This window comes from Carcharodon carcharias, unplaced genomic scaffold, assembly GCF_017639515.1.
Source record: "Carcharodon carcharias isolate sCarCar2 unplaced genomic scaffold, sCarCar2.pri scaffold_993_ctg1, whole genome shotgun sequence".
NCBI classification, from domain to species: domain Eukaryota; kingdom Metazoa; phylum Chordata; class Chondrichthyes; order Lamniformes; family Lamnidae; genus Carcharodon; species Carcharodon carcharias.
This window is the reverse complement of record NW_024471199.1, coordinates 10,211-36,059: the sequence shown is the minus strand read 5'-3', so window position 1 is coordinate 36,059 and position 25,849 is coordinate 10,211. Positions and strand designations below refer to the sequence as shown.

General features: G+C 58.5%; 1 protein-coding gene across 1 annotated transcript; it reads left to right on the top strand.

Annotated features, from left to right (window-relative positions):
- The first annotated feature begins 835 nt into the window (after positions 1-835).
- On the top strand, positions 836-24,348 carry LOC121275239 (adiponectin receptor protein 1-like). Its single transcript, XM_041182662.1, has 7 exons — positions 836-1,059; positions 7,517-7,660; positions 10,990-11,161; positions 11,346-11,532; positions 15,216-15,403; positions 20,894-21,087; positions 24,115-24,348. The coding sequence occupies exons 1-7, from the start codon at positions 931-933 to the stop codon at positions 24,241-24,243; spliced, it is 1,143 nt and encodes a 380-aa protein (XP_041038596.1). The 5' UTR covers positions 836-930; the 3' UTR covers positions 24,244-24,348.
- Positions 24,349-25,849: the final 1,501 nt, after the last annotated feature.

Below are 25,849 nucleotides of genomic sequence, written 5' to 3'. Positions count from 1 at the left end.
AGGGGTGTGAAGGGGGTGGGGTGTGAAGGGGGTGGGGTGTGAAGGTGGTGGGGTGTGAGGGGTGTGAAGGGGGTGGGGTGTGAGGTGGTGGGGTGTGAGGGGTGTGAAGGGGGTGGGGTGTGAGGTGGTGGGGTGTGTGGGGTGTGAGGGGTGTGAAGGGGGTGAAGGGGGTGGGATGTGAGGTGGTGGGGTGTGAGGGGTGTGAAGGGGGTGGGGTGTGAGGTGGTGGGGTGTGAAGGGGCGGGGTGTGAGGGGTGTGAAGGGGGTGGGGTGTGAAGGGGGTGGGGTGTGAAGGGGCGGGGTGTGAGGGGTGTGAAGGGGGTGGGGTGTGAAGGGGGTGGGGTGTGAAGGGGGTGGGGTGTGAAGGGGCGGGTTGTGAGGGGTGTGAAGGGGGTGGGGTGTGAAGGGGGTGGGGTGTGAAGGGGGTGGGGTGTGAGGGGGTGGGGGTGAGGGGTGTGAGGGGTTTGAGGGGGTGAGGGGGTGGGGGTGAGGGGGTGAGGGGGTGGGGTGTGAGGGGTTTGAGGGGGTGGGGGGTGAGGGGGTGGGTGTGAGGGGGTGGGGGTGAGGGGTGTGAGGGGTTTGAGGGGGTGAGGGTGTGAGGGGGTGGGGTGTGAGGGGTTTGAGGGGGTGGGGGGTGAGGGGTTGGGGTGTGAGGGGGTGAGGGGGTGGGGGTGAGGGGTGTGAGGGGTTTGAGGGGGTGGGGGTGAGGGGTGTGAGGGGTGGGGGTGAGGGGTGTGAGGGGTTTGAGGGGGTGGGGGGTGAGGGGGTGGGGGTGAGGGGGGTGAAGGGGGAACAGCTGATGCTCTGACTGCCGCTCTCTGCTCTCTGACAGGAGCCAGGATGAGGGCCGGAGGAAAGGCCATTTCCTGACCAGCTGAAGAGTAGAATCCACCTCTGGTCCGTGGAGACAGCCCATGCCCTGTTTTTGCAATGCTCACCAGCAGCGCAGCCCATGTCGGCCAATGGGCAGCTTCGAAAGGCAGCAAAGGAAGATCCCAGAAGCAGCTGGAATGTGCAGCTTTCAGTTTGTTACCTGATGGGGAGGAGAGTGTGAAATGTGTGAGTAACATGTTTCTCATCCATACGTTCTGGTAATCGTCATGTCCGTGTGTGTGTGCAGTGTGTAATTCTGAATGGGATAATGGTCCCTGTTCACGCATGCTCCACCCTTCAGTGTGATCAGAGCTGTGGACTGGACTGGACTGCTCCACCCTTCAGTGTGATCAGAGCTGTGGACTGGACTGGACTGGACTGCTCCACCCTTCAGTGTGATCAGAGCCGATCTTTGGCCTCATGTCCACTTGGCCGCCTGCTCCCCATTTCCCTCGATTCTCTCAAACATCGAAAATCTGTCTCTCTCAGCAATAGATAGTCAGCAATTGAGCATCTACAACCCTGTGGGGTAATGCATTGCAAAGGTTCATAACGCCCTGAGAGAAATAAATTCTCCTCATCTTGTTCCTTATCCGGACCCTCAGGTTGTAGACTCCTCAGCTGGGGAAACAACCTCTTGCTTCATCTACCCTGTCTGTTCCCTGAAGAATTTTGTGTGTTAGCTGTTTCTCCATATAGACTGCATTGTTTATTCTCCGCCGGCTGCCAGTTGGTGAACAACAGAGCTAGAGCCAATTTCCAGTGAATTCAGAGCTGAGAACTCACCTCCCTGACTCTGCAAAGTCTGTCCACCATCTACAAGGCACAAGTCAGGAGTGTGATGGGACACTCCCCACTTGCCTGGATGAGTGCAACTCCCACAACACTCAAGAAGCTGGACACTGTCCAGGACAAAGCAGCCCCGCTTGATGGGCTCCCCATCCACAAACATTCACTCCCTCCACCACCGACGCACAGGGGCAGCAGTGTGTGTACCATCTACAAGATGCACTGCAGCATCTCGCCAAGGTTCCTTTGACAGCGCCGTCCAAACCCACCACCTCTACCACCTAGAAGGACAAGGGCAGCAGACACATGGGGAACACCCACCACCTGCAAGTTCCCCTCCGAGCCCCTCACCATCCCGACTTGGAAATATATCGGCTGTTCCTTCACTGTCGCTGTGTCAAAATCCTGGAACTCCCTCCCTAACAGTACGGTGGGTGTACCTACACCACACGGACCCAATCCTGGAACTCCCTCCCTAACAGCACGGTGGGTGTACCTACACCACACGGGGACACAATCCTGGAACTCCCTCCCTAACAGCACGGTGGGTGTACCTACACCACACGGACCCAATCCTGGAACTCCCTCCCTAACAGCACGGTGGGTGTACCTACACCACACGGACCCAATCCTGGAACTCCCTCCCTAACAGCACGGTGGGTGTACCTACACCACACGGACCCAATCCTGGAACACCCTCCCTAACAGCACGGTGGGTGTACCTACACCACACGGACACAATCCTGGAACTCCCTCCCTAACAGCACGGTGGGTGTACCTACACCACACGGACACAATCCTGGAACACCCTCCCTAACAGCACGGTGGGTGTACCTACACCACACGGACACAATCCTGGAACACCCTCCCTAACAGCACGGTGGGTGTACCTACACCACACGGGCTGCAGCCGCTCAAGAAGGCAGCTCACCCCCCACCTTCTGAAGGGGGCAATCAGCCCCATCCCCCCGGGCTCCAGCCCCACCCACAGTCTCCAGCCCGGGCTCCAGCCCCGCCCCCCCTGGGCTCCAGCCCCACCCCCCTGGGCTCCAGCCCCGCCTTCAGCCCCACCCCCCTGGGCTCCAGCCCCACCCCCCCGGGCTCCAGCCCCACCCACAGTCTCCAGCCCGGGCTCCAGCCCCGCCCCCCCTGGGCTCCAGCCCCACCCCCCTGGGCTCCAGCCCCGCCTTCAGCCCCACCCCCCCGGGCTCCAGCCCCACACACAGTCTCCAGCCCGGGCTCCAGCCCCGCCCCCCCTGGGCTCCAGCCCCACCCCCCTGGGCTCCAGCCCCGCCTTCAGCCCCACCCCCCTGGGCTCCAGCCCCACCCCCCCGGGCTCCAGCCCCACCCACAGTCTCCAGCCCGGGCTCCAGCCCCGCCCCCCCTGGGCTCCAGCCCCACCCCCCTGGGCTCCAGCCCCGCCTTCAGCCCCACCCCCCTGGGCTCCAGCCCCACCCCCCTGGGCTCCAGCCCCACCCACCTGGGCTCCAGCCCCGCCCACAGTCTCCAGCCTGGGCTCCAGCCCCGCCCCCCTGGGCTCCAGCCCCGCCCCCCCGGGCTCCAGCCCCGCCCCCCCGGGCTCCAGCCCCGCCCCCCCGGGCTCCAGCCCCGTCCCCCCTGGGCTCCAGCCCCGCCCCCCCCTGGGCTCCAGCCCCGTCCCCCCTGGGCTCCAGCCCCGTCCCCCCTGGGCTCCAGCCCCGTCCCCCCTGGGCTCCAGCCCCGTCCCCCCTGGGCTCCAGCCCCGCCCCCCCTGGGCTCCAGCCCCGCCCCCCCTGGGCTCCAGCCCCGCCCCCCCTGGGCTCCAGCCCCGCCCCCCTGGGCTCCAGCCCCGTCCCCGTCCCCCCTGGGCTCCAGCCCCGTCCCCCCTGGGCTCCAGCCCCGTCCCCCCTGGGCTCCAGCCCCGTCCCCCCTGGGCTCCAGCCCCGCCCCCCTGGGCTCCAGCCCCGTCCCCCCTGGGCTCCAGCCCCGTCCCCCCTGGGCTCCAGCCCCGTCCCCCCGGGCTCCAGCCCCACCCCCTTGGGCTCCAGCCCCGCCCACAGTCTCCAGCCTGGGCTCCAGCCCCGCCCCCCCTGGGCTCCAGCCCCGCCCCCCCTGGGCTCCAGCCCCGCCCCCCCTGGGCTCCAGCCCCGCCCCCCCTGGGCTCCAGCCCCGCCCCCCCTGGGCTCCAGCCCCGCCCCCCCGGGCTCCAGCCCCGCCCCCGGGCTCCAGCTCCAGCCCCGCCCCCCCTGGGCTCCAGCCCCGCCCCCCCTGGGCTCCAGCCCCGCCCCCCTGGGCTCCAGCCCCGCCCCCCCTGGGCTCCAGCCCCGCCCCCCCTGGGCTCCAGCCCCGCCCCCCCTGGGCTCCAGCCCCGCCCCCCCTGGGCTCCAGCCCCGCCCCTGCCCCTGCTCCCGGGCTCCAGCCCCGTCCCCCCTGGGCTCCAGCCCCGCCCCCCCTGGGCTCCAGCCCCGCCCCCCCTGGGCTCCAGCCCCGCCCCCCCTGGGCTCCAGCCCCGTCCCCCCTGGGCTCCAGCCCCGTCCCCGTCCCCCCTGGGCTCCAGCCCCGTCCCCCCTGGGCTCCAGCCCCGTCCCCCCTGGGCTCCAGCCCCGTCCCCCCTGGGCTCCAGCCCCGTCCCCGTCCCCCCTGGGCTCCAGCCCCGTCCCCGTCCCCCCTGGGCTCCAGCCCCGTCCCCCCTGGGCTCCAGCCCCGTCCCCCCTGGGCTCCAGCCCCGTCCCCCCTGGGCTCCAGCCCCGTCCCCCCTGGGCTCCAGCCCCGCCCCCCTGGGCTCCAGCCCCGCCCCCCTGGGCTCCAGCCCCGTCCACAGTCTCCAGCCCGAGCTCCAGCCCTGTCCCCGGGCTCCAGCCCCGCCCCGCCCCCGCCCCCGCCCCCGCCCCCCCTGGGCTCCAGCCCTGTCCCTGCCCCTGCTCCCGGGCTCCAGCCCCGTCCCCCCTGGGCTCCAGCCCCGTCCCCCCTGGGCTCCAGCCCCGTCCACAGTCTCCAGCCCGAGCTCCAGCCCTGTCCCCGGGCTCCAGCCCCGCCCCGCCCCCGCCCCCCCTGGGCTCCAGCCCCGTCCCCCCTGGGCTCCAGCCCCGGCCCCCCCTGGGCTCCAGCCCCGGCCCCCCCTGGGCTCCAGCCCCGGCCCCCCCTGGGCTCCAGCCCCGGCCCCCCCTGGGCTCCAGCCCCGGCCCCCCCTGGGCTCCAGCCCCGGCCCCCCCTGGGCTCCAGCCCCGGCCCCCCCTGGGCTCCAGCCCCGGCCCCCCCTGGGCTCCAGCCCCGGCCCCCCCTGGGCTCCAGCCCCGGCCCCCCCTGGGCTCCAGCCCCGGCCCCCCCGGGCTCCAGCCCTGCCTTCAGCCCCGCCCCCCCCGGGCTCCAGCCCCGGCCCCCTGGGCTCCAGCCCCGCCTTCAGCCCCACCCCCCTGGGCTCCAGCCCCACCCCCCTGGGCTCCAGCCCCACCCCCCTGGGCTCCAGCCCCACCCACAGTCTCCAGCCCCACCCACAGTCTCCAGCCCGGGCTCCAGCCCCGCCCCCCTGGGCTCCAGCCCCGCCCACAGTCTCCAGCCTGGGCTCCAGCCCCGCCCCCCTGGGCTCCAGCCCCGCCCCCCTGGGCTCCAGCCCCGCCCCCCTGGGCTCCAGCCCCGCCCCTGGGCTCCAGCCCCAGCTCCAGCCCAGGCTCCAGCCCCGCCCCCCGGGCTCCAGCCCCGCCCCCCCTGGGCTCCAGCCCCGCCCCTGGGCTCCAGCCCCGGCTCCAGCCCAGGCTCCAGCCCCGCCCCCCCTGGGCTCCAGCCCCGCCCCCCCCCTGGGCTCCAGCCCCGCCCACAGTCTCCAGCCTGGGCTCCAGCCCCGCCCCCCTGGGCTCCAGCCCCGCCCCCCTGGGCTCCAGCCCCGCCCCCCTGGGCTCCAGCCCCGCCCCCCTGGGCTCCAGCCCCGCCCCTGGGCTCCAGCCCCGCCCACAGTCTCCAGCCCCGTCCCCCCTGGGCTCCAGCCCCAGCTCCAGCCCAGGCTCCAGCCCCGCCCCCCGGGCTCCAGCCCCGCCCCCCGGGCTCCAGCCCCGCCCCCCCCTGGGCTCCAGCCCCGCCCCTGGGCTCCAGCCCCGCCCCTGGGCTCCAGCCCCGCCCCTGGGCTCCAGCCCCGGCTCCAGCCCCGGCCCCCCCTGGGCTCCAGCCCCGGCCCCCCCTGGGCTCCAGCCCCGGCCCCCCCTGGGCTCCAGCCCCGGCCCCCCCTGGGCTCCAGCCCCGGCCCCCCCTGGGCTCCAGCCCCGGCCCCCCCTGGGCTCCAGCCCCGGCCCCCCCTGGGCTCCAGCCCCGGCCCCCCCTGGGCTCCAGCCCCGGCCCCCCCTGGGCTCCAGCCCCGGCCCCCCCCTGGGCTCCAGCCCCGGCCCCCCCTGGGCTCCAGCCCCGGCCCCCCCTGGGCTCCAGCCCCGGCCCCCCCTGGGCTCCAGCCCCGCCCCCCCTGGGCTCCAGCCCCGTCCCCCCTGGGCTCCAGCCCCGCCCCCCCTGGGCTCCAGCCCCGCCCCCCCTGGGCTCCAGCCCCGCCCCCCTGGGCTCCAGCCCCGGCTCCAGCCCAGGCTCCAGCCCCGCCCCCCCCCCCCCTGGGCTCCAGCCCCGCCCCCCGGGCTCCAGCCCCGCCCCCCCTGGGCTCCAGCCCCGCCCCTGGGCTCCAGCCCCGGCTCCAGCCCAGGCTCCAGCCCCGGCCCCCCCTGGGCTCCAGCCCCGGCCCCCCCTGGGCTCCAGCCCCGCCCCCCCTGGGCTCCAGCCCCGCCCCCCCTGGGCTCCAGCCCCGCCCCCCCTGGGCTCCAGCCCCGCCCCCCCTGGGCTCCAGCCCCGTCCCCCCTGGGCTCCAGCCCCGGCCCCCCCTGGGCTCCAGCCCCGCCCCCCCCTGGGCTCCAGCCCCAGCTCCAGCCCAGGCTCCAGCCCCGCCCCCCGGGCTCCAGCCCCGCCCCCCCCGGGCTCCAGCCCCGCCCCCCCTGGGCTCCAGCCCCGCCCCTGGGCTCCAGCCCCGGCTCCAGCCCAGGCTCCAGCCCCGGCCCCCCCTGGGCTCCAGCCCCGGCCCCCCCCTGGGCTCCAGCCCCGCCCCCCCCTGGGCTCCAGCCCCGGCCCCCCCCTGGGCTCCAGCCCCGGCCCCCCCTGGGCTCCAGCCCCGGCCCCCCCTGGGCTCCAGCCCCGGCCCCCCCTGGGCTCCAGCCCCGCCCCCCCTGGGCTCCAGCCCCGCCCCCCCTGGCTCCAGCCCCGTCCCCCTGGGCTCCAGCCCCGCCCCCCCCTGGGCTCCAGCCCCGGCTCCAGCCCAGGCTCCAGCCCCGGCCCCCCCTGGGCTCCAGCCCCGCCCCCCCTGGGCTCCAGCCCCGGCCCCCCCTGGGCTCCAGCCCCGCCCCCCCCCCCCCCCCCGCCCCCCGGGCTCCAGCCCCGCCCCCCCTGGGCTCCAGCCCCGCACCCCCCCCCCCCTGGGCTCCAGCCCCGCCCACAGTCTCCAGCCCCGCCCCCCCTGGGCTCCAGCCCCGCCCCCCTGGGCTCCAGCCCCGGCTCCAGCCCAGGCTCCAGCCCCGCCCCCCCCCCCTGGGCTCCAGCCCCGCCCCTGCCCCTGCTCCCAGGCTCCAGCCCCGCCCCCGCCCCCGCCCCCGCCCTGCCTCGTGCGAGGACCAGCCCGGTCCTCTGCGATCAGTATCATACAGATGGTTTCCTGGGTGAACGTGTTTCTCTCAGCACCACTGACTTCCCTACAGTGACCCCTATCGGGCAGCACGTTGCCTGTGGTAGTGAGTGTATGGAAATCGCGCTGTCTGTCTGCTGATATTCCTGCCTGGTACAGAGCTGAAATGGTTGGCGTGTCGGGTTGGGAAGGACCTCCCTCTGCTGACTGGGGATTCCTGCTCTGTGTACGCAGGAAGGCTCCGACAGGACAGTGGATCAGGCTGTGTATAGACAGAGGGAGGAGGAGGACGAGGAGGAGGTCGATCATGTCCGGGTGCTCACACTGCCACTGCAGGCTCATCACGCCATGGAGAAGATGGAGGAGTTTGTCTTCAAGGTGAGCTCTCATCTTGGGGGTGTTACACCCTCTAAACTGCATCTGCGTGGAAACCTAACCCCAGCTTCAGACCGGCTTCCTGGTGTCCCAGGGTGAGGGGGGCGGAATTCGAGTCGAATCCAAAGGGATGGCTGATAAACTGCGGCGAGTCTAAAAAGAGGCTCTGAGTATGAGGTGAAGCTGAAGGAATGATAAATCAACCGACCTCTTGTATTGCAAAATTCTGTGCTTACGATTTAGAAGTCTCAGCATTGAGGTGAATGTCTGTGTGTGTGTTTCTGTGTGTGTGTTTCTGTGTGTGTGTTTCTGTGTGTGTGTTTCTGTGTGTGTGTTTCTGTGTGTGTGTTTCTGTGTGTGTGTTTCTGTGTGTGTGTTTCTGTGTGTGTCTGTGTGCGTGTGTGTCTGTGTCTGTGTCTGTGTCTGTGTGTGTGTGTGTGTCTGTGTCTGTGTCTGTGTATGTGTGTGTGTGTGTGTCTGTGTCTGTGTATGTGTGTCTGTATGTGTGTCTGTATGTGTGTCTGTATGTGTGTCTGTCTGTGTGTGTCTGTCTGTGTGTGTCTGTCTGTGTGTGTGTGTGTGTCTATATATGTGTGTGTGTGTCTATATATGTGTGTGTGTGTCTGTATGTGTGTCTGTATGTGTGTCTGTATGTGTGTCTGTATGTGTGTCTGTCTGTGTGTGTCTGTCTGTGTGTGTCTGTGTGTGTGTGTCTGTGAGTGTGTGTGTGTGTCTATATGTGTGTCTATATGTGTGTCTATATGTGTGTCTATATGTGTGTCTGTGTCTGTGTCTGTGAGTGTGTCTGTGAGTGTGTGTGTGTGTCTGTATGTGTGTCTGTCTGTGTGTGTCTGTGTGTGTGTGTCTGTGTGTCTGTGTCTGTGTCTGTGTGTGTGTCTATATGTGTGTCTGTATGTGTGTCTGTATGTGTGTCTGTATGTGTGTCTGTATGTGTGTGTCTGTGAGTGTGTGAGTGTGTGAGTGTGTGTCTGTGTGTGTGTGTGTCTGTGTGTGTGTGTGTCTGTGTGTGTGTGAGTCTGTGTGTGTGTGTGTGTGTGTGTGTGTGTGTGTGTGTGTGTAATTCTGTGTGGGGGTATTTACTCAATCCTCTCTCTGCACCAGGCAGCTCTGGTCAAGTTTGTGTCAACACCTCTGTTACATCACAGCAGCAGCCCTGACCATAAGTCTGTTTTAAACGAATGAATACAGACAGCAGCTGGATTGCTGCAAGTGGGCAGCAAGTTCCCCATAGGCTGGTTATCTGGTTATGGTGCTGCCTGTCTCAGGTTGGATGTGGGGGGGTGGGGGGGATGCTTGGGTGGGGGGCTGCGCATGTGTGTGTGCGGGTGGTTGTCTGTGTGGGACTGGAAGAATGCAATGCCGCATTCCCGGTCTCTGAGTAAGAATTCAGTCTGATTCTGTTTACCTTGGGAGTGGCTGAATGAGTATCAGTACCCTGGGGTAACTGAAGGTAGGTGGGTGCGTGTATCCACAGGGCGGGACATGGGCAGTTGTGCACACCGACTGACGTATATATACACTTTGTACACAGGCAGGAAGAGTGCAGTGTATCCACACAGGACAGAGACAGAACGATACTCACTGTTGTGACAGTTTTAGCACCTTCAGACTGGGCCTTGTGCTGTTTTGAATTTGTGACTTTGTGTGTGTGTGTGTGTGTGTGTATGTGGCAGAGGGATGCTCGAGCGGTCAGTGGCCAGGACAGTGTAACACAGAGAGTAATGAGGGGGATGGCCAGATCGTACAGAGTGAGGGACATGGGCCAGGAATCAGACTCCGGAAGAAAGCCAGTGTGGTGCTGTTAACAGGTTTCCACAAGGTACAGAAAGAGTTGGATGTCTCTGTTTGAAAAGTTCTAACTAACACACATGTCATACTGAAATCTAACCTCAGCAGGACTCCCAGCTCACTCCGTTGCCCTCCTCCCGACGTGGAGACTGGGACTAGAGTTCGTTGGGTGGTGTTCCTTCCCCTGCATTAATGTGAGGGGCCGGACCCTGAACAGTCGGTGGGATGTATGTTCCATTGGCCGTTGCAACCTTCTGGACGCCTGAGCTCCAGCGAGAAGGAGTTGGGGTGGAAGCAGGAAGGCTGACTGTTTCTTGTTTATCTCCCACCCCTGTCCCCAGGACACTGAATCCAGTGCGAGTCCATCACTGCGCTGCTGCTCTCTCCTGAAACTGCTGCCCCAACTTAAGACCACACAGTGATAGAATCAGACTCCTCACAGGAGAAGAGGAGGCCATTCCGTCCATCGTACTTGTACCAGCTCATTGAAAGATAAATCTAATTAATCCCACTGTTTCCCCCCCCCCACCCACCCCCTGTGAATTTTTCCCCTTCGAGTATTTCTCCAGTTCCCCCCTTTTGAACGTTTCTATTGAATCTGCTTCCGCCGCCCTTTCAGGCAGCGCCTTCCAGATCACCACAACTCGCTGTGTCAGACACATTCTCCTCATCTCCCCCCCCCCACCCACCCCCTCTGGATCTTCTACTGATTCTCTTCAATCTGTGTCCCCCCCCCCCCCTCCCTCCACTCTGGTCACCGACCCTCCCGCCACTGGAAACAGTTTCTCCTCATTGACTCGATCCAAACCCCCTCGTGATTCTGAACGCCTCGATTCAATCTCCCCCCTTAACCTTCTCCGCTCTAAAGGAGAACAATCCTGGCTCCTCCAGTCCCTCCACATGAACCAAAGTCCCCTCATCCCTGGGAACCGGTCCTGGTAAATCTCCCTCCCTCCGCACCCTCTCTGAGTCCCTCCACATCCTTCCCAAAGTGCGGGGCTCGGAATTGGACACGATTCTCTGGCTGGGACCTAACCCAGTGTTTGGGAAAGGGTTCAGAGTAACTTTCTCCTGTGTTTGTGTGCGTGTCTGTGATTGGGAGGTGGGACCAGGATAACCCCGTCTCGGCTGGGACAAAGCCCGTTGCTGTGAGGGATGGCGCTTGTTTCTTGTTTCCTGTGTTGCCCCGACGCAGTTCGTGTTAATGTTAATAAGTGAGGTGGTACTTCCAGCTTCTTAACTCTGCCACCAGTGGCAGTGCCAATCCCCTGGGTCCAATTACCTTTCTGGTCAGCCAACACACACCTGGCTGCGGGATGGACCATCCTCTGAGTGACAGGTAATACGGCAGGGGGGGGTGCTCGTGGGCACCCCAAGCTCTGCTCAGCTTCGCTGTGGGGTGCTGCAGTTCAGCGCCACACCCTCTGTGGCTTGTGTGTCGAGGACCGAGCGATGTGATTGATTTATTTCCCTGCCTCTCTTTGTCTCTCTCTCTCTCTCTCTCTCTCTCTTTCTCTGAGCAGGTTTGGGAGGGGAGGTGGCGAGTTATACCACATGATGTGCTCCCGGACTGGCTGAAGGACAATGACTTCCTCCTGCACGGACACCGGCCTCCTATGCCCTCATTCCGGGCGTGTTTCCGCAGTATCTTCAGGCTTCACACTGAGACCGGCAACATCTGGACACATTTAATAGGTAACGGCCCTTGCACAGTCATACAAGCAGCAACAGCAGCAGCAGCAGCACACCATCATTCACGATACTCGGAGTGTGGGGCAGTGTTCAATATTAAAAGGTTTAGCCCGGTTCTGACCGAGCTCACTGCCTGGGCTACAAATAGCCTTTCCCCTGCTGACTTTATCTTTTCCTTGTCTGCCAGGTTTCCTGTTCTTCCTGATCCTAGGAGTAATCTACATGTTCAGGCCCAATATTAACTTTGTGGCCCCAGTACAGGAGAAGGTTGTCTTTGGCATGTTCTTCCTGGGAGCCGTCCTGTGTCTCTGTTTCTCCTGGCTCTTCCACACCGTCTACTGCCATTCGGAAAAAGTCTCACGCACCTTCTCCAAGTAAGTCAGCTGCCTGCATTGCCCTGTGAGCACCTCCAGGGAGAGGGGGGGGTGCACACTCAGATACCCGGGAGAGAGTTACAACCTGGAATCTAATCGAGGGGTTCGGGGGGGTTTATATATAGAATAACAGATACCCGGGAGTGAGTTACAGACTGGAATCTAATCGAGGGGTTCGGGGGGGTTTATATATAGAATAACAGATACCCGGGAGAGAGTTACAACCTGGAATCTAATCGAGGTGTTCGGGGGGGTTTATATATAGAATAACAGATACCCGGGAGTGAGTTACAGACTGGAATCTAATCGAGGGGTTCGGGGTGGTTTATATATAGAGTAACAGATACCCGGGAGTGAGTCACAGAATGGAATCTAATTGAGGGGTTCGGGGGGTTTATATATAGAATAACAGATACCCGGGAGTGAGTTACAGAATGGAATCTAATTGAGGGGTTCGGGGGGTTTATATATAGAATAACAGATACCCAGGAGTGAGTTACAGAATGGAATCTAATTGAGGGGTTCGGGGGGTTTATATATAGAATAACAGATACCCGGGAGTGAGTCACAGAATGGAATCTAATTGAGGGGTTCGGGGGGTTTATATATAGAATAACAGATACCCGGGAGTGAGTTACAGAATGGAATCTAATTGAGGGGTTCGGGGGGTTTATACATAGAATAACAGATACCCGGGAGTGAGTTACAACCTGGAATCTAATCGAGGGGTTCGGGGGGGTTTATATATAAAATAACAGATACCCGGGAGTGAGTTACAGACTGGAATCTAATCGAGGGGTTCGGAGGGGTTTATATATAGAATAACAGATACCCGGGAGTGAGTTACAGACTGGAATCTAATTGAGGGGTTCGGGGTGGTTTATATATAGAATAACAGATACCTGGGAGTGAGTTACAGACTGGAATCTAATTGAGGGGTTCGGGGTGGTTTATATATAGAATAACAGATACCTGGGAGTGAGTTACAGACTGGAATCTAATCGAGGGGTTTGGGGAGGGGGTTTATATATAGAATAACAGATACCCGGGAGTGAGTTACAGACTGGAATCTAATCGAGGGGTTTGGGGAGGGGGTTTATATATAGAATAACAGATACCCGGGAGTGAGTTACAGACTGGAATCTAATTGAGGGGTTCGGGGAGGGGGTTTATATATAGAATAACAGATACCCGGGAGTGAGTTACAGACTGGAATCTAATTGAGGGGTTCGGGGGGTTTATATATAGAATAACAGATACCCGGGAGTGAGTTACAGACTGGAATCTAATTGAGGGGTTCGGGGTGGTTTATATATAGAATAACAGATACCCTGGGAGTGAGTTACAGACTGGAATCTAATCGAGGGGTTCGGTGGGGGGTTATATATAGAATAACAGATACCCGGGAGTGAGTTACAGAGTGGAATCTAATCGAGGGGTTCGGTGGGGTTTATATATAGAATAACAGATACCTGGGAGTGAGTTGCAGACTATAATCTAATCGAGGGGTTCGGGGGTTTATGTATAGAATAACAGATACCCGGGAGTGAGTTACAGACTGGAATCTAATCGAGGGGTTCGGGGGGGTTTATATATAGAATAACAGATACCCGGGAGTGAGTTACAGACTGGAATCTAATCGAGGGGTTCGGGGTGGTTTATATATAGAATAACAGATACCCGGGAGTGAGTTACAGACTGGAATCTAATCGAGGGGTTTGGGGAGGGGGTTTATATATAGAATAACAGATACCGGGGAGTGAGTTACAGACTGGAATCTAATTGAGGGGTTCGGGGGGTTTATATATAGAATAACAGATACCCGGAAGTGAGTTACAGACTGGAATCTAATTGAGGGGTTCGGGGTGGTTTATATATAGAATAACAGATACCTGGGAGTGAGTTACAGACTGGAATCTAATCGAGGGGTTCGGTGGGGGGTTATATATAGAATAACAGATACCCGGGAGTGAGTTACAGACTGGAATCTAATCGAGGGGTTCGGTGGGGTTTATATATAGAATAACAGATACCTGGGAGTGAGTTACAGACTATAATCTAATCGAGGGGTTCGGGGGTTTATATATAGAATAACAGATACCCGGGAATGAGTTACAGACTGGAATCTAATCGAGGGGTTCGGGGGCTCTATATGTAGAATAACAGATACCCGGGAGTGAGTTACAGACTGGAATCTAATCGAGGGGTTCGGGGGCTGGGTTTATACATAGAATAACAGATACCCGGGAGTGAGTTACAGACTAGAATCTAATCAAGGGTTCTGGGTGGTTTATATATAGAATAACAGATACCTGGGAGTGAGTTACAGACTGGAATCTAATTGAAGGGTTCAGGGTGGTTTATATATAGAATAACAGATACACGGGAGTGAGTTACAGACTGAAATCTAATCGAGGGGTTCGGGGTGGTTTATATATAGAATAACAGATACCCGGGAGTGAGTTACAGACTGGAATCTAATCGAGGGGTTCGGAGGGGTTTATATATAGAATAACAGATACCCGGGAGTGAGTTACAGACTGGAATCTAATCGAGGGGATTGCGGGGTTTATATATAGAATAACAGATACCTGGTAGTGAGTTACAGACTGGAATCTAATTGAGGGGTTCGGGGGGGTTTATATATAGAATAACAGATATCCGGGACTGAGTTACAGACTGGAATCTAATCGAGGGGTTCAGAAGTGTTTATATATAGAATAACAGATACCTGGTAGTGAGTTACAGACTGGAAACTAATCGAGGGGTTCAGGGGGGTTTATACATAGAATAACAGGTACCCGGGAGTGAGTAACAGACTGGAATCTAATCGAGGGGTTCAGGGTGGTTTATATATAGAATAACAGATACCCGGGAGTGAGTTACAGACTGGAATCTAATCGAGGGGTTCAGGGTGGTTTATATATAGAATAACAGATACCCGGGAGTGAGTTACAGACTGGAAACTAATCGAGGGGTTCGGGGTGGTTTATATATAGAATAACAGATACCGGGGAGTGAGTTACAGACTGGAATCTAATCGAGGGGTTCAGGGTGGTTTATATATAGAAGAACAGATACCTGGGAGAGAGTTACAGACTGGAATCTAATCGAGGGGTTCGGGGGGTTTATATGTAGAATAACGGGTGTAGAATACGTGCAAGTGTACAGAACATGAACGCTCTGTTCTTTCAGCCTGCAGGCTGCCTGTAATCGGGTTACCAGTCTCAATTGAGCCGGTTGCCTGATTGACCCGCCCTTTAAATATATGGTCACAACTCCACAACAGGGAGGTCAGAGGATCAATCCACAATCTGTGCTGCTGTGACAGGCCTCAAGGATTGTGTTGTTTCGAGTCTTGTTGGAGCTGGATGGCTTCAGGAGGAACAATTAAGCTGAGATCCCACTTGTGTGTCTGTGTCCTCTTCAGACTGCAGTGTGTTGCCTGCTGACTTTTACTGTGTAGACTAGCACTGGAGAAATGGTGACTGTAGGCATTTGAGACAGACTTCAGGGTTATAGGGATACAGCTGGAGAGTGGCATTAGCTGGACAGTTTGTTCACAGCCGGCATCGTACGTCGGGCCAAGTAACCTCCTCCTTTGTTGTGAGATTCTCCGATTTCATGTTGTGATCGCTCTGTTACTCTGGGATCACTTTGCTCCTTGTGTTGCCTGTTTCCAGGTTAGATTACTCTGGGATCGCTCTGCTGATCATGGGCAGTTTTGTGCCTTGGTTGTATTATTCCTTCTACTGCTCACCACAGCCCAGACTCGTGTATCTCGTCATAATTTGTGTGTTGGGAATAACAGCGATCGTGGTATCACAGTGGGATCGGTTTGCCACGCCGCAGTACAGGGCAGTGCGTGCCGGTAAGTGCTGCTTGTGGAGTAACCGTGATGGTTCCAGGTAGTAAATACCATTCACGGTGTAACCGGGATGGTTCTGGGTGGTAAATATCTCTCTCTGTGTAACCGGGATGGTTCTGGGTGGTAAATATCTCTCTCTGTGTAACCGGGATGGTTCTGGGTGGTAAATATCTCTCTCTGTGTAACCGGGATGGTTCTGGGTGGTAAATATCTCTCTCTGTGTAACCGGGATGGTTCTGGGTGGTAAATATCTCTCTCTGTGTAACCGGGATGGTTCTGGGTGGTAAATATCTCTCTCTGTGTAACCGGGATGGTTCTGGGTGGTAAATATCTCTCTCTGTGTAACCGGGATGGTTGCAGGTAGTAAATACCCTTCACGGTGTAACTGGGATGGTTCTGGGTGGTAAATACCTCTTTCTGTGTAACCGGGATGGTCCTGGATGGTAAATACCGTTTGTGGTCTAACGGGTATAGTTCTGGGTGGTAAATATCTCTTTCTGTGTAACTGGGATGGTTCTGGGTGGTAAATATCTCTTTCTGTGTAACCGGGATGGTTCTGGGTGGTAAATATCTCTTTCTGTGTAACCGGGATGGTTCTGGGTGGTAAATACCACTCACGGTGTAACTGGGATAGTTCTGGGTGGCAAATACCTCTCGCGGTGTAACCGGGATGGTTCTGGGTGGTAAATACCTCTTTCTGTGTAATCGGGATGGTTCTGGGTGGTAAATACCGTTTGTGGTCTAACTGGGATGGTTCTGGATGGTAAATACCTCTTTCTGTGTAACCGGGATGGTTCTGGGTGGTAAATACCACTCATGGTGTAACCGGGATGGATCTGGGTGGTAAATACCACTCACGGTGTAACCGGCATGGTTCTGGGTGGTAAATATCTCTCTCTGTGTAACCGGGATGGTTCTGGGTGGTAAATATCTCTCTCTGTGTAACCGGGATGGTTCTGGGTGGTAAATATCTCTCTCTGTGTAACCGGGATGGTTCTGGGTGGTAAATATCTCTCTCTGTGTAACCGGGATGGTTCTGGGTGGTAAATATCTCTCTCTGTGTAACCGGGATGGTTCTGGGTGGTAAATATCTCTCGCGGTGTAACCGGGATGGTTCTGGGTGGTAAATATCTCTCTCTGTGTAACCGGGATGGTTCTGGGTGGTAAATATCTCTCGCGGTGTAACCGGGATGGTTCTGGGTGGTAAATACATCTCGCGGTGTAAACCGTGGTTATTGGCACTTGGTGAGGAAATAGAGAGTCATTAATGGGCTCACTGCTGAAACATTGGCCCAAACAGTGGGCAGCAGGTGCCAGAAATCTGTAAGACACATCTTGGTGTGAATAGGCAGCAGGTGAATGGGCGTGTGTGGATCAGATGGGGAAAGAGCCCAGTAAACAACATGGATATCATTGAGGATCAGAAACTGAGCAGAACTAGAGGGAAGTAAGAGGAGAAATTTCTATCTGGCTGTGTACATCCATATCGGACTTTGATGGGATCAGGATATTGGGAGCAGGCTGAAGGGCGGGCACCGGCACATTGGGATTTTGAAGGGTCTGGGATATTGGGATTTTGATGGGTCTAGGATATTGGGATCTTGAGGGGTCTGGGATATTGGGATTTAAGGGGTCTGGGATATTGGGATTTAAGGGGTCTGGGATTTTGGGGGCTGGGATATTGGGATTTTGGGGGAGCTGGGATATTGGGATTTTGAGGGGGGGGCTGGGATATTGGGATTTTGGGGGCTGGGATATTGGGTTTTTGGGGGCTGGGATATTGGGTTTTTGGGGGCTGGGATATTGGGTTTTTGGGGGCTGGGATATTGGGTTTTTGGGGGCTGGGATATTGGGTTTTTGGGGGCTGGGATATTGGGTTTTTGGGGGCTGGGATATTGGGTTTTTGGGGGCTGGGATATTGGGTTTTTGGGGGAGTGCTGGGATATTGGGATTTTGGGGGGGGGCTGGGATATTGGGATTTTGGGGGGGGCTGGGATATTGGGATTTTGGGGGGGGCTGGGATATTGGGATTTTGGGGGAGCTGGGATATTGGGATTTTGGGGGAGCTGGGATATTGGGATTTTGGGGGAGCTGGGATATTGGGATTTTGAGGGGTCTGGGATATTGGGATTTTTGGGGGGCTGGGATATTGGGATTTTGGGGTCTGGGATATTGGGTTTTTGGGGGCTGGGATATTGGGATTTGAGGGGTCTGGGCTATTGGGATTTGAGGGGTCTGGGCTATTGGGATTTGAGGGGTCTGGGCTATTGGGATTTGAGGGGTCTGGGCTATTGGGATTTGAGGGGTCTGGGCTATTGGGATTTTGGGGGGGCTGGGATATTGGGATTTTGGGGTCTGGGATTTTGGGGCGGGGCTGGGCTATTGGGATTTTGGGGGGCTGGGCTATTGGGATTTTGGGGGGGGCTGGGATATTGGGATTTTGGGGGGGCTGGGATATTGGGATTTTGGGGTCTGGGATATTGGGATTTTGGGGCGGGGCTGGGCTATTGGGATTTTGGGGGGTCTGGGCTATTGGGATTTTGGGGTGGGGCTGGGCTATTGGGATTTTGGGGGGTCTGGGCTATTGGGATTTTGGGGTGGGGCTGGGCTATTGGGATTTTGAGGGGTCTGGGATATTGGGATTTTGGGGGTCTGGGCTATTGGGATTTTGGGGGGGTCTGGGCTATTGGGATTTTGGGGGGCTGGGATATTGGGATTTTGGGGGGCTGGGATATTGGGATTTTGGGGGGCTGGGATATTGGGATTTTGGGGGCTGGGATATTGGGATTTTGAGGGCTGGGATTTTGAGGGGTCTGGGATATTGGGATTTTGGGGGCTGGGATATTGGGATTTTGGGGGCTGGGATATTGGGATTTTGGGGGGGCTGGGATATTGGGATTTTGGGGGGGTCTGGGCTATTGGGATTTTGGGGGGGCTGGGATATTGGGATTTTGGGGGGGCTGGGATATTGGGATTTTGATGGGCTGGGATATTGGGATTTTGGGGGCTGGGATATTGGGATTTTGGGGCGGGGCTGGGCTATTGGGATTTTGGAGGGTCTGGGCTATTGGGATTTTGGGGGGTCTGGGCTATTGGGATTTTGGGGGGTCTGGGCTATTGGGATTTTGGGGGCTGGGCTATTGGGATTTTGGGGGCTGGGCTATTGGGATTTTGGGGGCTGGGCTATTGGGATTTTGGGGGCTGGGCTATTGGGATTTTGGGGGCTGGGATATTGGGATTTTGGGGGCTGGGATATTGGGATTTTGGGGGCTGGGATATTGGGATTTTGAGGGCTGGGATTTTGAGGGGTCTGGGATATTGGGATTTTGGGGGGCTGGGATATTGGGATTTTGGGGGGCTGGGATATTGGGATTTTGGGGGCTGGGATATTGGGATTTTGGGTTTTTGAGGGGTCTGGGATATTGGGATTTTGGGGGACTGGGATATTGGGGGGGGGGGGCTGGGATATTGGGATTTTGGGGGGGCTGGGCTATTGGGATTTTGGGTTTTTGAGGGGTCTGGGATATTGGGATTTTGGGGGACTGGGATATTGGGGGGGGGGGCTGGGATATTGGGATTTTGGGGGGTCTGGGATATTGGGATTTTGGGGGGGCTGGGCTATTGGGATTTTGGGGCGGGGCTGGGCTATTGGGATTTTGGGGCGGGGCTGGGCTATTGGGATTTTGGGGCGGGGCTGGGCTATTGGGATTTTGGGGTCTGGGCTATTGGGATTTTGGGGCGGGGCTGGGCTATTGGGATTTTGGGGGCTGGGCTATTGGGATTTTGGGGCGGGGCTGGGCTATTGGGATTTTGGGGTCTGGGCTATTGGGATTTTGGGGCGGGGCTGGGCTATTGGGATTTTGGGGGCTGGGATATTGGCATTTTGGGGGCTGGGATATTGGGATTTTGGGGGCTGGGATATTGGGATTTTGAGGGGTCTGGGATATTGGGATTTTGGGGGCTGGGATATTGGGATTTTGGGGGCTGGGATATTGGGATTTTGGGGGCTGGGATATTGGGATTTTGGGGGGCTGGGATATTGGGATTTTGGGGGCTGGGATATTGGGATTTTGGGTTTTTGAGGGGTCTGGGATATTGGGATTTTGGGGGACTGGGATATTGGGGGGGGGGGGCTGGGATATTGGGATTTTGAGGGGTCTGGGATATTGGGATTTTGGGGGGCTGGGATATTGGGATTTTGGGGGGCTGGGATATTGGGATTTTGGGGGGCTGGGATATTGGGATTTTGGGGGCTGGGATATTGGGATTTTGGGTTTTTGAGGGGTCTGGGATATTGGGATTTTGGGGGACTGGGATATTGGGGGGGGGGGCTGGGATATTGGGATTTTGGGGGGGTGCTGGGATATTGGGATTTTGGGGAGGGGCTGGGATATTGGGATTTTGGGGGGGTGCTGGGATATTGGGATTTTGGGGAGGGGCTGGGATATTGGGATTTTGGGGAGGGGCTGGGATATTGGGATTTTGGGGAGGGGCTGGGATATTGGGATTTTGGGGAGGGGCTGGGATATTGGGATTTGGGGGCGGCTGGGATTTTGGGGGGACTGGGATTTTGGGGGGGCTGGGATTTTGGGGGGGGGGGGGGGGGCTGGGATATTGGGATTTTGGGGGGCAGGGATTTTGGGGGGGCTGGGATTTTGGGGGGGTCTGGGATATTGGGATTTGGGAGGGGGGCTGGGATATTGGGGGGTGCTGGGATATTGGGGGGGGCTGGGATATTGGGATTTTGGGGGGGCTGGGATTTTGGGGGGGCTGGGATTTTGGGGGGGGGGGGCTGGGATTTTGGGGGGGCGCTGGGATATTGGGATTTTGGGGGGTCTGGGATATTGGGATTTTGGGGGGTGCTGGGATTTTGGGGGGGCTGGGATATTGTGATGGGGGGCCGCGCTGGGATATTGGGATTTTGGGGGGTCTGGGATATTGGGATTTTGGGGGCTGGGCTATTGGGATTTTGGGGGGGGGGCTGGGATTTTGGGGGGGGCTGGGATATTGTGATGGGGGGGCGCGCTGGGATATTGGGATTTTGGGGGGTCTGGGATATTGGGATTTTGGGGGGCTGGGATTTTGGGGGGGGCTGGGATATTGGGATTGCGGGGGGGGGGCTGGGATTTTGGGGGGGCTGGGATATTGGGATGGGGGGGGTCTGGGATATGGGGATTTTGGGGAGTGCTGGGATTTTGGGGGCTGGGCTATTGGGATTTTGGGGGACTGGGATTTTGGGGGGGGCTGGGATATTGGGATGGGGGGGCTGGGATTTTGGGGGGACTGGGATATTGGGATGGGGGGGCGCTGGGATATGGGGATTTTGGGGGGGCTGGGATATTGGGATGGGGGGCGCTGGGATATGGGGATTTTGGGGGGTGCTGGGATTTTGGGGGGGCTGGGCTATTGGGATTTTGGGGGACTGGGATTTTTGAGCGATGGGATGCAAACTGTGAATCTGATGGACATTGACGATCTCCCTTTGTTCTGTAGGTGTGTTCCTGGGCCTTGGACTCAGTGGTCTCGTACCCACACTCCACTTCATGATTGCAGAAGGATTCATCAAAGCTGCTACTGTTGGCCAGATGGGTTGGCTCTTCCTCATGGCAATATTGTACATCCTGGGAGTCGCACTCTACGCTGCTCGTATCCCAGAACGCTTTTTCCCTGGGAAGTGTGACATCTGGGTAGGTACTGCAGCAGCCCTGTTTTAACCATGGGTTAGAGGCAATGGGGGCCCTGTGTTTGTGATGAGGCTGGGACCTTTCTTCACTGTGTCTACTGTGTATGTTGGAGAGACACATTGCAGGTCTCAGCAGCTCACAGCGCTCACACACCAACCTGAAGACACACAGTGCACACAGCCCATTCTGATCAGTAAGACAGGCACCATCTCACTCTTACTGACACTAGTGTGACCAGATACCCTCGCCCGTACTGAGTGTGTAACACACGTGTGACTCAGTCCCCCTCACTCGTACTGAGTGTGTAACACACGGTGTGACCCAGTCCCCCTCGCTCGTAGTGAGTGTGTAACACATGGTGTGACCCAGTCCCCCTCGCTCGTATTGAGTGTGTAACACACAGTGTGACCCACACCTCCTCGCTTGTACTGAGTGTGTAACACACGATGTGACCCACACCCCCTCGCTCGTACTGAGTGTGTAACACACGGTGTGACCCAGTCCCCCTCGCTCGTACTGAGTGTGTAACACATGGTGTGACCCACACCCCCTCGCTCGTAGTGAGTGTGTAACACACGGTGTGACCCAGTCCCCCTCGCTCGTAGTGGGTGTGTAACACACGGTGTGACCCAGTCCCCCTCGCTTGTACTGAGTGTGTAACACATGGTGTGACCCAGTCCCCCTCGCTCGTAGTGAGTGTGTAACACACGGTGTGACCCAGTCCCCCTCGCTCGTACTGAGTGTGTAACACACGTGTGACTCAGTCCCCCTCACTCGTACTGAGTGTGTAACACATGGTGTGACCCAGTCCCCCTCGCTCGTATTGAGTGTGTAACACACGTGTGACTCAGTCCCCCTCACTCGTACTGAGTGTGTAACACACGGTGTGACCCACACCCCCTCGCTTGTATTGATTGTGTAACACATGGTGTGACCCAGTCCCCCTTGCTTGTACTGAGTGTGTAACACATGGTGTGACCCAGTCCCCCTCGCTCTTAGTGAGTATGTAACACACGGTGTGACCCAGTCCCCCTCGCTCGTACTGAGTGTGTAACACACGTGTGACTCAGTCCCCCTCACTCGTACTGAGTGTGTAACACATGGTGTGACCCAGTCCCCCTCGCTCGTATTGAGTGTGTAACACACAGTGTGACCCACACCTCCTCGCTTGTACTGAGTGTGTAACACACGATGTGACCCACACCCCCTCGCTCGTACTGAGTGTGTAACACACGGTGTGACCCAGTCCCCCTCGCTCGTACTGAGTGTGTAACACATGGTGTGACCCACACCCCCTCGCTCGTAGTGAGTGTGTAACACACGGTGTGACCCAGTCCCCCTCGCTCGTAGTGGGTGTGTAACACACGGTGTGACCCAGTCCCCCTCGCTTGTACTGAGTGTGTAACACATGGTGTGACCCAGTCCCCCTCGCTCGTAGTGAGTGTGTAACACACGGTGTGACCCAGTCCCCCTCGCTCGTACTGAGTGTGTAACACACGGTGTGACCCACACCCCCTCGCTTGTATTGATTGTGTAACACATGGTGTGACCCAGTCCCCCTTGCTTGTACTGAGTGTGTAACACATGGTGTGACCCAGTCCCCCTCGCTCTTAGTGAGTATGTAACACACGGTGTGACCCAGTCCCCCTCGTTCGTACTGAGTGTGTAACACACGGTGTGACCCACACCCCCTCGCTTGCACTGAGTGTGTAACACATGGTGTGACCCAGTCCCCCTCGCTTGTACTGAGTGTGTAACACACGTTCGGACCAGCCCACCTTGCCTGTACTGCGTGTGTAACACACGGTGAGACCGGTCCCCCTTGTCTGTACTGTGTGTGTAACACACACTGTGACCAGTCCCCCTTGCCTGTACTGCGTGTGTAACACGATGTGACCAGTCCCCCTCGCCTGTACTGTGTGTGTAACACACGGTATGACTAGTCCCCCTCGCCTGTACTGTGTGCGTAACACACGGTGTGACCAGCCCCCCTTGCCTGTACTGCGTGTGTAACACACGGTGTGACCAGTCCCCCTCGCCTGTACTGCGACTGTAACACACGGTGTGACCAGTCCCCTTCGCCTGTACTGTGACTGTAACACACAGTATGACCAGTCCCCCTCGCCTGTACTGTGTGTGTAACACATGGTGTGACCAGCTCCCTCGCCTGTACTGCATGTGTAACACACGGTGTGACCAGTCCCCCTCGCCTGTACTGCGTGTGTAACACACGGTGTGACCAGTCCACCTCGCCCGTACTGTGTGTGTAACACACGGTGACCAGCCCCCTTCGCCTGTACTGCGACTGTAACACATGGTGTGACCAGTCCCCCTCGCCTGTACTGCGTGTGTAACACATGGTGTGACCAGTCCCCCTCGCCTGTACTGCGTGTGTAACACACGGTGTGACTGCCCCCCCCTCGCCTGTACTGTGTGTGTAACACACGGTGTGACCAGTCCCCCTCGCCTGTACTGCGTGTGTAACACATGGTGTGACCGCCCCCCCCCTCGCCTGTACTGTGTGTGTAAGACACGGTGTGACCAGTCCACCTCGCCTGTACTGTGTGTGTAACACACGGTGTTACCAGCCCCCTCGCCTGTACTGTGTGTAACACACGGTGTGACCAGTCCCCCTTGCCTGTACGGTGTGTGTAACACACGGTGTGACCAGTACCCCTCGCCTGTACTGCGACTGTAACACGGTGTGACCAGTCCCCTTTGCGTGTACTGCGACTGTAACACACGGTGTGACTGGCCCCCCTCACCTGTACGGTGTGTGTAACACACGGTGTGACCGGCCCCCTCGCCTGTACTGCGACTGTAACACACGGTGTGACCGGCCTCCCTCGCCTGTACTGTGACTGTAACACACGGTGTGACCGGCCCCCCTCGCCTGTACTGTGACTGTAACACACGGTGTGACCGGCCCCCCTCGCCTGTACTGCGAATGTAACACACGGTGTGACCGGCCCCCTTCGCCTGTACTGCGACTGTAACACACTAACGCTGCCAATATCTTCTGTTTTTCAGTTTCACTCCCACCAGATCTTCCATGTTCTGGTGGTTGCTGCTGCTGTCGTTCACCTCCACGGAGTTTCACAGCTGCAGGCGTTCCGCTCCTCGCTGGGGGGAGGCTGCACCTCCGACATGATGGTGTAACTGGATTTACTGAGTGAGAAACAGGGAGAGAGAAACAATTGCAGTTTCAAACCGGAAGATGGATTTGTTCTCTTTTTATACCCGAGTATAATTTTTTTAAAAGAAGCACAAGGTGTGGATTATTGAATGAGAGCAGTGCAGCTTCTCCCCCCGCCATCTCCACTCCTTCACTCTGGATGTGGCTGAGGATTCCCCCCCACCGGGATTTGACGATGGTCCCCGATCAGGCTGCCTCTCTGCCTCTGCAGTCCTGCTGTCTGGGTTAAAACCTGCTGAGACCTCGTCTCCTGGGCCATGGAATCTCTGCTCCTGGGGTAATGCCGAGCCTCCTGAACGCTGCTGCTGCCCTGCTCTCGCCAAGCTGCTGTTGGCCTGTTCCGCCCGGAGCTGGGATCCGATCCTGGAGGATGGGGAAGGGCGCGGGGACAGGATCGCTGGTGGCTTCAGCAGCTCCCGGCTTTTGTCTGTTTGTCTCTCCCGCCGGTTTGGGAAGCTGCTCCGAGCTGGGGAGGGGACAGGCTACAGGCTCAAAACACACATGGGTCGTGTCTCACCCACTGGCACAGTCCATCCACAGTCCCTCCCTGACTCTCCGCCCCCAGCAACCACCACCATCGTATCCCTCCCTGGCCCTGCAGTCCATCCGTCGGGGCGATGGCCTTTGCCTTGTGCAGGCTGGGTCGCTTTGAGGGCCAGTGTCCCTGCTGTGTACCATCCTGAGCGCAGTTACATTCCTGCTGCAACCGTGTACCCTGCAACTGCAGTGCAGCAAGTGGTTGAAGCTCTGCGTTCTCTTGAGCATTACATGGGCCCTTGCTGGAGGTGGATTCTACATTGAAATCAGACTGAGACCGTGGGGAAGCTCTTCCAAATGCCCCTCACTCGCAAAACTAACAGCCCAAGGTCAGGGACTGAGGCTGCTGTGGGTAACGTTAAACCTTTACCAACCGCAAGAATTGTGTCGAATCCTGGGCTCCACGCTTTAGGAAGGATGACGACAACCTCGGAGAGGGTGCGGACTGAGGGAGACTTACCAGGACCGGTTCCCGGGGATGAAGGGACTTCAGTTCATGTGGAGAGACCGGGAGGAGCCGGGATTGTTCTCCTTAGAGCGGAGAAGGTTAAGGGGGGAGATTGAATCGAGGCGTTCAGAACCACGAGGGGGGTTTGGATCGAGTCAATGAGGAGAAACTGTTTCCAGTGGCGGGAGGGTCGGTAACCAGAGTGGAGGGGGGGGGACACAGATTGAAGAGAATTGGTAAAAGATCCAGAGGGGGTGGGTGGGGGGGGAGATGAGGAGAATGTGTCTGACACAGCGAGTTGTGGTGATCTGGAAGGCGCTGCCTGAAAGGGCGGCGGAAGCAGATTCAATAGAAACGTTCAAAAGGGGGGAATCTGAGAAATACTCGAAGGGGAAAAATTCACAGGGTGTGTTGGGCGGGGATGGAGAGTGGGATTAATGAGCCAGCACAGGGACAAGGGGCTGAATGGCGATGGGGCGAGGGGGAAAGGGCGATGGGGCAAGGGGGAAGGGCGATGGGTCGAGGGGGAAGGGCGATGGGTCGAGGGGGAAAGGGCGAGGGGGAAAGGGCGATGGGGCGAGGGG